General features: G+C 51.1%; 4 protein-coding genes across 4 annotated transcripts; 3 read left to right on the forward strand and 1 right to left on the reverse strand.

The window, feature by feature from the left end:
- Nucleotides 1-223: 223 nt before the first annotated feature.
- On the forward strand, nt 224-2,046 carry CONPUDRAFT_86413 (uncharacterized protein; the record flags this gene model as incomplete). Its single annotated transcript, XM_007765046.1, has 6 exons — nt 224-403; nt 459-569; nt 627-707; nt 757-1,321; nt 1,382-1,721; nt 1,776-2,046. 6 exons carry the CDS (start codon nt 224-226, stop codon nt 2,044-2,046), a joined length of 1,548 nt encoding a protein of 515 aa, XP_007763236.1.
- Nucleotides 2,047-3,114: 1,068 nt separating this feature from the next.
- CONPUDRAFT_86414 (MFS general substrate transporter) lies at nt 3,115-5,638 on the forward strand (the record flags this gene model as incomplete). Its single annotated transcript, XM_007765047.1, has 14 exons — nt 3,115-3,229; nt 3,328-3,389; nt 3,447-3,593; nt 3,643-3,705; nt 3,770-3,956; nt 4,098-4,227; nt 4,280-4,344; nt 4,396-4,524; nt 4,580-4,656; nt 4,706-4,886; nt 4,937-5,130; nt 5,189-5,347; nt 5,406-5,450; nt 5,474-5,638. 14 exons carry the CDS (start codon nt 3,115-3,117, stop codon nt 5,636-5,638), a joined length of 1,719 nt encoding a protein of 572 aa, XP_007763237.1.
- A 3,616-nt stretch (nt 5,639-9,254) lies between these two features.
- On the forward strand, nt 9,255-10,805 carry CONPUDRAFT_133874 (choline kinase cytoplasm; the record flags this gene model as incomplete). The annotated part of the gene is made up of 3 exons (XM_007765067.1): nt 9,255-9,403; nt 9,532-10,258; nt 10,326-10,805. 3 exons carry the CDS (start codon nt 9,255-9,257, stop codon nt 10,746-10,748), a joined length of 1,299 nt encoding a protein of 432 aa, XP_007763257.1. The 3' UTR covers nt 10,749-10,805.
- A 138-nt stretch (nt 10,806-10,943) lies between these two features.
- Nucleotides 10,944-13,894, reverse strand: CONPUDRAFT_78791 (uncharacterized protein). The gene is made up of 5 exons (XM_007764570.1): nt 13,405-13,894; nt 12,123-13,353; nt 12,046-12,066; nt 11,524-11,997; nt 10,944-11,471 (listed from the first exon to the last, which is right to left on the reverse strand). Exons 2-5 carry the CDS (start codon nt 13,296-13,298, stop codon nt 11,178-11,180), a joined length of 1,965 nt encoding a protein of 654 aa, XP_007762760.1. The 5' UTR covers nt 13,299-13,353; nt 13,405-13,894; the 3' UTR covers nt 10,944-11,177.
- Between the last annotated feature and the right edge of the window lie 826 nt (nt 13,895-14,720).

Raw genomic sequence — 14,720 nt, forward strand, 5'->3', positions numbered from 1 at the left:
TAGTTCACTACTCAATATTAGCTCACCGAAGAGACGCGGTGCAGCAAGGTACGGACCGGTGAGGCGTATTAGTCAGTGAGATAAACAAGCGTAAGCATACAAATTTGAGAGCGTCATGTACGTGGGAAAATGAATACTCGAGCTCAGTGTAGTACTGCCGCTCATTACCCGGGCCTCAGTGCGTCAGACCGACCTATAGTCACTCAAGCAAGCTACACACTCCATGACACCACGACTTGCGGCGCGGGCAATCAACTCCTCCTCCCGTTACTCTTGCGTGTGGAAGTGCGCGCGACATGATATAAGGGCTCTCTCAACCTTATACCAATCTGCGGACACAAATGGCTTGTTGAGAAACTCTAAACTTCCTGGTCGCGAACAGAGGGTAGGCGGTAGAAACAGTGTACGTTGCACATATTATGCACGTTCCATTCCCGACTCTCATAAGATATCTTTAGCGTGGTATACATGCGTCTGCACCCGTCTCAGCGAGTAGCAAAGATCCATACCAGGTGTTAGGCGTGAAGAAGGACGCATCAGCTGCTGAAATCAAGAAAACCTACTTTGGAGTACGTTGAATACTGTTTTTGGAGGCAGAAGATATCAGTACTTATTCCTGACTTCAGCTTGCTCGCAAGTATCATCCCGACACCAATCCTGATAAGAATGCTCAGGCCAAGTTTCTCGAGATTCAAGAGGCTTATGATGTGCGATCCCCAGTTCTTACTGTTTTCTTTACTTTCTTACACTTTGCAGACCTTGAAAGATGACAAGAAGCGAGCGGCGTACGACCAGTATGGCTCTGCGTCTCAACAACCTGGGTTCGACCCAAACGCTTTCGCAGGAGGCAATCCTTTCGGAGCTGCCGGTGGCTTTGGTGGCTTCCAAGACTTTGCACGCGCCTTCGGAGGCTCAGCGCAGGGCGACATGTTTTCTCAGCTCTTTGGCGGGGCCTTCGGTGGCCGCCCTAGGGGTGGTTTCGCTCAAAACTCTAGGGGGGATGACATTGACATCGGGGTCACCGTCGGTTTTATGGATGCCTGCAAGGGCACATCTCGTACATTGAATATCAACCGAGTATGCAAATGCTCAGCATGCTCTGGGTCCGGTTTAAGAAAGGGAGCTTCTCGTACAACTTGTACCTCCTGTGGAGGATCTGGCGCCCGAACCTATGTGATTGATAGTGGGTTCCAGATGGCGAGCACATGTCGCAGTTGTCTCGGGTCGGGCTCGACGATCCCCCGTGGCGGTGCATGCGTTGACTGTGGTGGCGAAGGTCATGTCCGCCAGAAGGCCTCAGTGAAAGTTGACATACCACCAGGTTTGTAGTAGCTTTGCCCCACATTAACGGAACGCACACTCATGAAATGGGGTATGACAGGTGTCGAGGATGGAATGACAATACGAGTGCCGAGGAGCGGAGACGCACCACTTTCTAGCAGTGGCGTTCCAGGAGATCTGCTAGTACGAGTGAACGTTACACCATCCAAGGTATTCCGTAGACAAGGCGCCAATTTACACCATGAGGCCCGTATACCGTTGCATACTGCCCTCCTAGGAGGGCGTGTGCGGGTACCCACGTTGGACGGAAACGTTGACGTACGGGTGCCTAGCGGAACCCAGCACGGTGAAGAAATGGTTCTCAGAAATCACGGCGTTCCGTCAGTATTTGGTGGTGATAAAGGGGATTTGTTTGTGAACTTCTCTGTTCAGTTACCCAGGTAGGTAATTACAGGACTATCCGTTGACAGTCACAGGTAACGCCTTGCCCGCAGATCTCTGACGCCACGCCAACGGGAAATCTTGCAGCAATATGCAGACGAAGTCGAAGGTCGAGCTACACCGAGCGCGCCGACTTCGTCATCGACCTCGGAGCAAAAACCTCAGTCATTCAGTGAACCGAACGAGGCGTCAAAGCCACAAAAGGAACCCAAAGGAACTCAGAATTCAGACAACGGTACGAATTCCTTCACTCATGCGCCTCCCCCTAGCGGCGGATGGTTGTCTCGCACTTTGAGCAAGATACGAGGACTCACAGGGCTTTAATTTCTATGTATGTGTTTTGCGTTGGTCGGATTACCATGCGTCACGCATTGGCCTCCATCTCACCCTCGAATGTATAGAAGGCAGCAACACTGGTGATAGCGAGGACACTTCGGAGAACGCGGAGCGCGTGCAGAAGAGAAGGGCTACAGCATAGTAGAGAATATATAGAATTAGAACATACACCGATTTTTAATTTCATGGCAATAGCATAATTACATTGCATTGGGAGTAATGTGACTATCGCATAGAGATTTGCCTTCCGGCGAGGTATCAGCTGGCTCTCTGGCGCCAGAACCGGACGGCCGTAACGAGGAAGCCATGGAGGAGAGATTACATTTTGCTCGCCAAAGCAGAGTGAGATCTGATCAAGGTTATAACTATAGGCCGCGGGGGTGAAGCGACAAAGCGGTCCCACAAGAGTATTGAGACTCCTCTATTCGTGGGAGACCAATCTCGCGCCTGTCTTGAAGAAGACCAAACGTCAGACATCCACCTTCTTGCCCCCTTGTTCTGATAACTCAAAATTTAAACGGGGATCTTGCTCGACTAGATCTCTCAATGACTTCCTTGTTCCTCGTCGCCAGATGCGATCATGCGGCAACGAGGCTAAGGTTTTCCCTCAGACCTGCGAGCACCCTGTATTCCTCGCATCCGGCGACTCTAGATCTGCTAGTCATGCACCTCTCTCTTGGCTTCCTTTGCCTTTTCGTGGTACAACCTCTTTAACATAGACTAAGCGGCCCACCATCCCAGATTCCCAGTTAATTTTATCGAATCTCATCGACACAGTCCAAAATCCGCTCACTCTGTTCCTTCTACGGGCCGTTCGTCTCGAAAGCGCGCCGTAATCCCCAACTGCCACCATTCTCTCCAAGAGCATGTTGCAGCTGCTTTCTTCGGTGCAGCTATTCATCGAAGCAGCTCCTGACGGCATCATGAAGGATATAAAACCGTCTGCTCCGTGACTATCAGGCATTGACTGGTGTTCCCGTTGTATCTCGTCTTATTTCGCTGGTCCTTGTACCGAGCATCATGCTTTCGTCACCGCTTTCTCGATGTTTGGCTACGATGGCTAAAGAAAGGCCTAATCCTACAGAATCGGGCGTAAAGCGCCTCTCGGAGTCCGACTATGCAGTCTCGTCGACTTGCACATCTCGGGTGCCGTCTCTTGAATCTCAAGAAAGTGGGTCTGTCAAAGCATATCCGCGCTTGTCCACCACGCGTCTTTTGCTTGCACACATAGGGTAGGTCGTCGATCTATCGCTTAGCCATGGCTCGGAGCATTTCGACTCACACATGCACCCAGGGCGGCTCTAACGTTGTTTCTTGCCACGACCGATTCGGTACGCTTTTGGCAACTCTTCTAATATATCTTCACCTCTAATCACTAAATCACGAAGACAATTGTATCCACGAGTTTGCCCACGATCTCCGCAGAGTTCAACGCGACACAGAGCGAGTACACCTGGGTTGGCATCGCTTACATGTTAACGCAAACGGCCTTCCAGCCCCTGTATGGCAGGTTATCCGATCTGGTCGGACGCAAGGTCGGCGACTATTAGGAGCTTTTGCAGCTAGATCTGACCAGAATACTAGATTGTATTATTTTCGAGCATGTTCATTTTTGCTCTTGGGTCACTGCTTTGTGGCGCAGCGAAGGTGGCGCCTTTTAGATTATGTGGCTGCATTGCTGCATTGCTGATTAACACCATTCTGCCCACAGTCGATGATGGGTCTAATTCTAGCAAGAGCTTTGGCTGGTGTTGGTGGCGGTGGCATTGTCAGTTCTGTTTGGGTAATCACTGCCGAACTCGTGGAGCCAAAGCGAAGGTCCAACTGGTCGCAAGCACTCAGCGTCACTTGGAGCTGCTCGGCGGTTGCGGGCCCTATACTTGGAGGGCTTTTTAGCAGTAAGTGGCAAGGACGATCTCTGATCGCTTGCTAATTTAATACGGCAGATACTTCTTCTGGTCTCAGCTGGAGATGGGCATGTGAGCGCCCATTCATTGCGGTCAAGGCACGACTGTACTAAAATTTCATCCATTACATAGTTTTTTTGAACCTGCCTGTCTGTTTTGCCGCGTTTGTGGTGTTGTTGATCACCCTTCACAACGTGCCCTTAAGCTGTGCAAGGGATGCGTCCTGGAGATCCTTCGCCCAAAAATTTGACTTTGTCGGCCTGTGAGTAGAGTAGAAGACGCCACCCTGTCGTGCTGCTTACAATTTGTGACAGGTTCTTATTCATGGCGGGCACCAGTTGCATCGTGCTTGGATGCAATTTTGCAATGAGCTACGGTTGTGAGTTTGCAGTGCTGATCGAAACGTTATCACCCGTGACACTTCGCGTAGGGTATGCACCTATAACCATCGTTCTGACTGTCATGGGACCTATCATCCTCATTACTGGCGGGATCTACGAAGCGTACACAAAGCGTGATGCGCTTTTCCCACCAGCGGCCTTTAGGAGCCTCATTGTCGGTAATGCAGTTCTTGGCCAGTTGAGGAAACCCTGGCTAACTTGGTGCTATCCAAGGTACCATACTGACGATAACGTTTCTTCACCAATTCGTGTTCAACGCAGGAACATTCTATCTCGCATTGTACTTTCAGGTGGGACTATGCTCACAACTAAATATACACTCCTCATACACGTGCTCAGGTTGTCAATGGCGCATCGCCGCTCCAGGCTGGGATCCAGATGCTCCCCTACTCACTAGGATCATCTGTTGCATCTATGCCGGCCGCATGGTTCATGTCGAAGTGGCAAGAACGGAAGGGCCACACCGGCGGTCAAAACATCATTATAGGCATGGGCCTTCTTATCGCAACCACCGGTTTTGGTTGGTGACTTCCCGGGAAACTTGATCGCGTGCTCACAGACCCCTGTTAGGATTAATGGTTATTCTTAATGAGCGATCAAGCCAGGCTCTTCAGTCGATCTTCCCCTTAATAGCCGGGATTGGTGTCGGAATGCTGTTTCATGCACCATATCAAATCTTCACCCGTGCACTTGGTCCGTCGGAGCTTGCTACTGGGACAAGTGCCTTTTTCCTGACCAGGTTCACTGGCGCTACTGTTGGTCTCGTGAGTGCTCACACCAATACCTGCTTTCTGCTTCTGTTGTAACATTCTTTTTTGGCAGTCTGTGGCTGGGATGGTCTTCGATGATCAGCTGGGCCACAACCTTCCGTCGTCATATGCAAGCCTTGCATCGTCTTCATCTGTTGAGAAGTTAGTGTCCTCTATCGGGTCTCCGTCCGTGAGATCGAAAGTCCTGGGCGGCATCTCCGGAGCTATCAGTGTAAGCTCACTTTTCACTCGCCTCGGTGTTACGTCAATACTTACCGTTACTGCTCCAGGCAATCTGGATAGTGTGTACGCCGTGCTTGGGTGTGGCACTGATTGTGCGTTACTCTATCGCTTCCAGGCACTTTATCTGACGACTATTCTCAAGCTCGCTTTCTTCATAAAACGTCTTCCGATAGAAGACCTCCGAGAATCCGAGACAAAAGAGCCTGAAAAAAGTCTGTCAGTCGGGTCAATACACCCCGAACGGGAAGGTGAATCTCCCACCAATACTATCAGATCCTAGAATATGTATGTAATATTATTGTCATGTATAGACTATGGCCCATTTGATCATAAGAAGTTTCGAGCATGATTGGTGCACACAAAGTCTACGTAACGGTTCCGCTCCTGGGAGCCTTCGCGGGTAGAGTAGAAGACGCAGAACAGTCGGTGGCGCTTACATAAATGGTGGCGTTCATACCAACCTCCCTGGTCAACAACGTGGGCCGACTGGGTCGAAGAATCCCAAGTTGTTGTCCTATGGTTTCAGAGTCGAAATAAACTTTTCTCGCGCTGCTGAATGCATGACCCTTATGCGAGCAACTGCAACGCCCACGGTGAGTTCCCCTACACCCTTGATGTTTGCTATGAAAACTTATGTTCAGATTCTCGTCTCGGCCGCAGTATGCGTATCAATCGGTTCGAAATCCCCCAATATCAACAACATAACAAAGGCTACTGACTTCCAAGAGCATCTAGTTATTATACCAACAAAATATTCATTGACGGCAAACTCATCTGCATCAAATCACATCATTTTGCGTAAGTAGCATACCCTCTCCCTTGCATCGGTCCTTGATTGCCAGAATGAATATGCACTGCTTCGTACTGCATGGAAACGTCCAGCGAACGCGAAGGCTAAGACCCAAACGTATAACCTTTAAGTTGATTCCGCGACCGCCGACGTGTACTCACACTGACCCCGTGAGTCCAGAAAGGCTGCAGGTTACGGCAAGGATCATTGCCAAAGGTTATCTCAGTTCTCAAAGAAATGCAGCAGCAGCCTCATGGCAGACATTCGCGATGTCCAACGTGTGTATTGCCGCGGGTCAACCCCCCTGGCCTTGCTGACACAGGGCGTGGCCATCCTCCAGAAGGCAACTCGGGTGCACACTATAGCTGAATGTGCAAGACGTTACGTACAGCACACCGCGATGGGCTTGCAGCGATATTCATAGGTGAGAGAATACCCAACGCATAAAATTAAGGATTGACTCGCTCGATCATCAGCCACTATGCCCATCTCGGACGTGAGCAAATATTCTGCGCTGTGATGTCTGCAAAGCTGAACGGCGAACTCACGACGAAACGAGAGAAAATTGGCATCCTGCTCACATGGCTCCGCCAAAAAGATTAGATAGGCTCCTCGTGATGGTCTACTGCGTGGGTCTTTTTGGCATCATTCCGTTGGATGTGTGATGATCAGTGGCACGCACAAAACATTTACCAGAACCGCCGCTCCCTGTCCGCGGTATCTGGAATGTATTGAGATGGACAGAGGTCAAATTTTCAAAGTTCAGCGAGATCGTGAAGAAGCCGCCGGGGCCCGTCTGGGCCCATAATGCAATGCACGAATGTTGGAGCGAAGATAAGGTACTACCAAGATTTTCTTGAGCCACTGACGTATGTCGATCAATCTGGGTACATTCAATTGCATAGTTTGAAGGTTGATATTCCCTTATTATTTATGTAGACCACGAGATCAAATGTTTTTGCGCGGCCATACTAGGCGCCTCGGTACGACTGTAGGAATCAACACATGTTCACTCACGTAGTGGCATAACCTAACACGCCTTCAGGGAGCTCAAACCGTGGGAGTAACAAACCCACTTCATGGTTCTCAAGATCAGGAATACGCATCTTTGGACGAGAACTAATAGAGCGTCCAATTGCACTCAGTCGGATGTTCTCCAGATCCCACAAACACAAATGACGGATAACAAATTCAAGTTGGTCGTCTGAATGCTGTCCGAACCGTCGGCGTATTGGTTTGCGTCGTGCAATCGCCATGTGCACGGACACGTGCGAATCTGGTGACATGTTGCGAGCGCGAAAACATTCTAAAAGCGTATGTTCAATCACATTAGGCCAAGCCAGAGAACATATACTAGTATGGTGAATGTGCCCCAGTAGAAGTAAGATCGAGAGGTATTTAGCACCAAGAAGACAGCAATACTAGTGAAGGATTGGGCATGTCAGGAGAACGTTCGAATGTCGGGCTTCTATAGCAGCCCCACCACCCCACCACCCAGCGCTCCTAGTCACAATCGACGGGCCAACGGGGCGAGAACAGTGCTGCCATCAGGGTGTCATTTGGGAGGAAGCATGATCTTTCTATAGCTGGTTTCGCACCCTCGAACTTGAAGCTTGAAGCTTGAAGCTCGGAGTGGGACGTAAGCGGGGGCTTCATTTCAAGCAAGCACACGCCTGTCAAGGTGGTGGGGCACGCTGAATCTGCCAGTGAAGTTGAGCCTAGTGTCCGGCCCAAGAAGGACCGAAAAACAAAACCAAATCGAGTCCAATGAGTTTTTTTTGGTAGATGGAGAACCAAAGCTGAAGCCAGAGTATGCAAAGCAGTCAGTTATGAAGTCATCTTGGCTGCAACTTGGCAGAGCTGTCAAGGTATGTCAAGAAAGGCGGCCGAGGACACCCAAGACCATGGCCTGGCTGCTGATGACTCGATAGAGTAGGACTTGCCAGTGGTCCCGACCTTCAGTAAATAGTTATAGAGTTTTATGCTCAGTGTGGTCCCATGTTGAAAGGGTAGATAATTAAGCGTCGTGCACCATGGTGTACCGGTACCTGATTCGATGAGCGAAAATGAAATATTCCCGGATGTCTCAGGGAAACCCTTGGATGGCCTTCATACGTGGCATGCATGTAAGCTTCTCGACACAAGTATCTGGAGAAATTTACGATGCCAAGGGTTAGTACTATGAGGTAGTTTGACCAAATTTGAACCAGGCTGCTTGATGCTAACGTATTAGTATCGAGCCCCTGCGAAAATCACGCATAGCAGACTGAAAGTACGACTCCCCTATATACGCAGGACTGTAGCTATTTACTGATCATGGGTCTCTGATTAAACTTCTCAAATATGCTGGTCCATCGGGGCAGTGCTATCGTTTCGACGCGCTAGTATTGTCACCACGTTGGAACGAAACAGGGAGAGAAGCGTGCCACGGCTAAAAGGTTACTTTACATTGTTCGGCCCTGCAAGCTGCACCGGCGGCGCAAGGTGATTTGTGCACATGCGGGTATCAGGCACAGTATACTAGTAGCACCTATCAAGTAAATCATTGAAATATTGAATGGAAAGCCGCTAGCTGCATGTTTGTACAGTCGACTGTACGTACCTCGTGAGTTTGTCTAGCTACGTGAAGGAGCCGCCTTATTTTAGTATTCAATATTCAATATTCAACTCGGACGTTGGCTTGATCGATGTAGCCGTTCAACTGACCGTGTCACTGTGAGCATATACTCGAAGTACGCCTGACTCAGTGTCTTCGAGTTATCCTATGTATTGAATAAGGACGGTTGACCAAAAGGAAGATAGCTTCTCCAAGTCATTTGACAGTAGAAAAACATGCTGATGCATGTGGAATGAGTGGGTGAGCTTTTGATCGACTCGGAAAAGTCAACAGCAAGCTGCAAACAGCAAGCGAAGCTTATCGTTGGAAGCGTGGGGTCCTCGAGGGTGAGTGACCGGGGTCCTATTATGAGCTAAGCGATAAGAATTGGTCGCGTGCGGAGCGTTCGTCCATATCTTTCTTTCCTCCTCCTCGACTTCTTCTTCGTCTACCTATATGTCCGGGATGGCAGAAGCAGTTCCTTTATTGACAAACAGTACTATATCAACAATGTCGCCCGCTGCATCCCTGCCCTCGTCTAGTCCACCATCCCAGTCTGGTCGCACCTCCGCGGCCAAGTCTCCCGCCCACCGCATTGACGGTCCTGGCAAACCGGCCTTGACCGGCCTTAAGCACGCGCATACAACGCTTGATGCTAAGTGAGCTGCATTACGTTGGATATTTGCTTTTTCATCTGTAATACCATGCAAAGTTGCCTGTTCATTTACTCGCCTCACCTCTGTCCATCTACGCTCCACCAAACTCCATGCTAATTACTTTCTTCCAGACATTACAAGACGTCCGAGTTTGCGTCCCGGCTCCTGTCAATTGTCGTCGCCCTTCGTGTGCCTGTTTGGCAAAAGATTGGGATGACCTCCATAGTTGTGAAGATATTCAAAGTTTCCGGTTCGCTCACGAACGCCGTTTACTTCGTATCTTGTCCTTTCGAGCCTGCTGCCCCCACTTTGCTCTTGCGTATATACGGCCCCTCTTCCGGAAACCTTATCTCCCGCCCTAAAGAGCTTCATACTCTCCATGTTTTATCGTCCAGATACAACATAGGTCCCAGAATTTATGGCACCTTTGACAATGGTCGCATCGAGGAGTACTTCGACTCTTCGCCGCTCACCCCTGCCGACTTGCGTGATCAGAGCGTGAGTCGTTCTATAGGCGCACGCATGGCAGAGTTGCACTCGGTCGACGTGAGCGCCGTCGAGGGCCCTTCAACGGGCGGATCTACGACCGGACGCGACATAGGGGTGAAGAGGAACGTTCAAGAATGGCTATTCGCAGCTAAAGACGTGTTGGATCTGCCCTGCGTGTCTACACATGACAAGAATGCTTTGGATCTTGACCGCTTCCAAGAGGAGTGGACGGGATACATGAGCAGGCTTGACAGAGTCGAACAGACCGAAGGTATGAGCACGCGAGTGTTCGCTCACAACGATACCCAGTACGGCAACTTGCTCAGAGTCAATGGCACGTTGGAGGAAGGCATGCCCGCACATCGTCAGGTCCGTCATCAGATGCTATAAATTGCTATGTTTTTGTTAGTCTTATCGTCGCTTCCCATTTCCGCAGATCATCGTAGTCGACTTCGAATACTCAGCCGTCAACCCGCTTGCCTTTGATATCGCGAACCACTTCCACGAGTGGACGGCCAACTACCACTCCGACGTCCCCCATATCTTGGACCCGTCCCGGTACCCCACCCTCGAGCAGCGACGGAACTTCTATGTTGGCTACCTACAGCATGCCGCGAGCTCGCTCTCGGACGTGGCGGGCGAGAGCCCATCCCCAGCCAGCGAGAAGGATCTCGCAACGCTCGAGCGTCAAGTCCGCATCTGGAGTGCAGCATCACACGGGATGTGGGCGATTTGGGGTATCGTACAGGCCCGCGACGACTTGGCGAGGGGAGAGACTCAGCCCGAGTTCGACTATATTGGGTACGCACAATGTCGGATGCAGAGTTTCCGTAGGGAGGTGGAGGCGCTCGGAATCTAGTTCCTTAGAACAGACCTACTATATATACCCGGCCATTTATTGTTTGTGTTGGTTCTCTTTTCTCTGTCAGATATTTGTATGTAGTACCCTATATCATGGAATCTTTGATGATCGTCGTATCATCATCCTTTCTCGCGACTAGCTAAATCACAACGAATTATTGACTTTCATCTCTGGACATCACTGGATGATCGCGTTTACGAAAGCGTTTTATTCAAGAGCGAGCATTTGGACTAGGAATATTGCACAATGAAATGTAGGCGATGGGTACTTTACGTCATGCAAAAGACTTGAAGGTATGCAAGCATGAGTACAGCGACAATAATAAAGATTGGTGAGTGCATGAACGTTCACAACATATGCAGAAAGAGAAAAAAGAAAACACAAAGTCCGTTCCAGCGGTTGAGATAACGTCCGATATGTTTTTATTCAGATCCATTGTGCGTTGTTGCTTACTCGGTTCGACCCAACAGCGAGCTCGGATTGGGGAAAAGCAACCGAAAGGTTGCTCCGCGTCAAGCTACCCCAGTTGCCTGCACTACCCGATCTAACGTGCGATCGAGGAGCTGTTCCGGAAGCGGAAAGGCGGTCGTTCTGGGAGCCCATGCCGAAGGAGGAGCTGGCGTTGGCGGCCGACGGAGTAGTCGGGGAAGCGTACTCAAAATCGACATCCGCCCCGTTGAACGAGTGGCGAGGGTTCGACGTGTTCGTCCTGCCAACACGCTGAGAAGAATTGAGTTAGCCTGGACCGGTTGTAAGAGGCAATGTGCCATACCTGATTTTGCCCCACAATATTCAAACGAGCGGCAGTGGACCGACCGAGATCGGGGCCGGCGGTCAGAGGAACCGGCGAGTGGATCGCAGGTTCACGCGGGTTCATCATCAGTGCGTTCTGCTGGCTAGCGAGGGTCGGATAGGCCGACTTGTTCTGCTTCGCAATATTCGTGAGGGACGCAGTATCGACACGGAGGGACCCGGTGGGCGGTCGGGTATTATACATGTTATGAGCTGCAGAGTTCGTGTCAATAGGCGTAGCAAGGTCGTGCCTGCTGTGAGAGATCCGCGAGAGAAGGGATGTCGGGGCGTCACTGGGATCGCTCGCCGAACTATTAGCACGTTGGCGAGAGTCAATCGTCGCAGAAGGGGGAGGTGCGCCCTCAGCACCGGGGGCAGCACCGTTCGCGGGGAGCTCTGTGTGGATGAAACAGCAGCGTTTCCCATACGGGCAAGCGCCCGATACCCAGAACGTCTATGAAGGTATTAACATCGAGAATACCATTGAAGCTATGAAACTTACCCTGCAGATCTCCGTCTTGTACTAGTTTGTCAAATAGCGATGAGCAACAAAAAGGCCCTGAAAGGAGACGAACTCACCTTTGGATGACGAGCCACAGACCGCAATTCCCCTTCACCATGAGCGAACTGGCACTTGGTGCCGTAGCGGCAGGTGCCCTTCTCCTCCCAGGAGCGGCAAAGCTCGGTCTTGTAAAGCCCAAGTTTGCGGTTGTTCGCGCTGGGTCCAGATCCATTCGAACTTGGCGCGGACGGTGCTGGAGCGTTCAGTCCCACACCACGTGCCCCAGTCTCCATGCCCATCGCGGGAGTGGGCATAATACCAAATGGGCCAGCGAATTGACCTTGCTGAAGGCGGTTCAACATCGCCTGCGCAGCAGCGATGTTGCTTGTGTAGCTGTCGGGTCCTCGGTACGCCTGAGGGTACATGCTCATAGGGAGGGGCGCCGCAGGCGGATACATGCCCAGCTGAGAGTAACTGGTGGGGTTGCTCAGCAGTGCGAGCGCGGCTGCATCGCGGAGCGTAGAAGACGGATCGGAAGACGAGTGCTGATGGACACCACGGAAGGCACCGTGCTGCTGCTGGATCCGAGCCACCGCCGGATCCGGATGAGAGAAAGGCAGATCGTATGCTTGCTGCGCTCCAAGCGAGTTGGCGCCATTGTATCCCAAGCCTCCAGGAGTGAATGTCCTGGGGTTTGGGCGGAGCCCTGCGGAGGCAGAGGGGGGTGGATTGCGACCATAACCTGAGCCAGAAAGGGAGGGGTACGTCGGCTGCTCCGGGGAGGCAAGCTCCCGAAGTTGCGACCAATGGCTGGGAGAATCCTCGCCAGCCTGTTGCAAGCGGCGGAGGTCAGACGATGAGAGGACGCCGTTGAACGAGTGGGGCCGCTCCTTATGTTCTGAAGCCGTTGTGACTTTGAGTGCGCCTGTACGCATGTCGCGGTTGTTGGAGTTGGCTGGCTCACGAGAATCAGCGCCAGATGACCCACGAGAGTGAGAGGGAGAGATAGAATGATCAGGGGATGAACTGGGGCTGGCCTCTGATGCAGACTCGAGTGGGCTGGACTCTGCATAGTGGGCTACAGCAGCGGCAACAACCTTGGACTGGGGAGGCGTCCGAGCGTGGACGTCATCGTCCTTGGAGCCGATTTTGAGGCGTGCTATCTCCTGTGCGAAGTCCCAGTCAGTGGGGTCGGGATCGCTGAGGACATGGGTGCCAGAATAGCGTGAGTGGTGGTGGCGGTCAGAGGACATATCAAGTGCAAAGTGGGAGGACCAGGGCGCGATTGCGGGGGAGGCAGACTGCATGCTGTTGGTTATGTGAGTAAGGAAGGAAAGAGGGGACAGAAAATGGACTGACCAGTGATATAGAGATCAATAAGTGGAAATGAATAAAGAAATGATACTTATTAGGATATCCAGAGGTCGTCAAACGTGTCGTGAGGATGAGGGATAGATAGATGAGGGCTCCTGGCTGACGGGGAGAAGTCGAGCACAGAAGAAGTCGAAGGGGGAGGATGGTATAAAAAAGCTCTCTGACTCGAGCTAGGGCTTATTCCGTGAGCGTGTCGCGAGGAGCTGGCAGCTGGGGTGTTGCCTTTGGGGTCCCTGGATGACCGCGAGAAGCAGAAGCGGCGAACGAGGGCAGGCAAACGGCAGGCTGCGTCTGTGAAGGGTTTTTGATCGCAACGTGCCCGGTTTGTGGCGACGTTGATCGCCAAATAATATTATCTATGATTCCTTGCCGTCCTCCTCTGAGTAAAGTCCAATAGCGATAGGCTCTGTCAGATAAACAATAGGTTAATAATTACTTATCAACGGGGCAAGAGACGAGAGATGCAGGAAGGTCGTGGTCGATGGGCAACCTGGATGGATAGCCGCCAGCAGGTCTAATTCGCGCGCACTGGTTTGCCATTTTGGCCTATCACTGGACCAATGTCGTAACCTCATCGGACGCAATACCAGTTACTATCACTTCAGCCACCGCCCAGGCCGCGCTCATCGTGCCCTCCCCTTTTCAATCGTGCCCTTCCCCAAAGCCACTGACACCCAGCCAACCGCACCTCCGATCCGTTGCTGCACATATCGCATATCTTTCGTCTTATCCGTTCCCGACTTTTTGTAGCTTATCCTCTTACTTTCCACCCTTTCAAATCAGAATAAACCATCGATGACAGATCACGTGCGCGCAACGTGTATCAGCCGCAACTCGAGGCGTTTGATCCCGAGCGCCGGACATCCTTCTATTGCCCCCACGAGCCATAATAGTCTGTCCCCAGCAGAGTGCAGTTACAAGACAGTGAAGGAAGTTTACCATCGTAATTCAGTGTTTTCTTATAAAACCTTCCGTCAAAACTTAGGAGCTTACTAGCTGCAAATGCGCTCTACTCAACAAATCTATAAAATCGATACTTTAGTTCTAGGTCCTAAATTTCCAATCGTGTCGAGGGACTGCGCGACTTGCTGCGCGAACTCATTATCTCAGCTCAGCTATCTACATGGGATAAATATCAGCACGTGGGTCATTAAAATTAGAGAAAAGTGAGTCAAGAAAGGCCTCTCGACGTACAGAGTTTAAACCCCAGTTGCAAGTCGACCCAGTATACAGGAGCCAAGGATCAGTAGGACAATACAGTTGAATTCATATCTACTATCAATCTACATCGGACACAGGAA

The sequence above is a fragment of the Coniophora puteana genome, assembly GCF_000271625.1.
Source record: "Coniophora puteana RWD-64-598 SS2 unplaced genomic scaffold CONPUscaffold_1, whole genome shotgun sequence".
In the NCBI taxonomy this organism is placed as follows: Eukaryota; Fungi; Basidiomycota; class Agaricomycetes; order Boletales; family Coniophoraceae; genus Coniophora; species Coniophora puteana.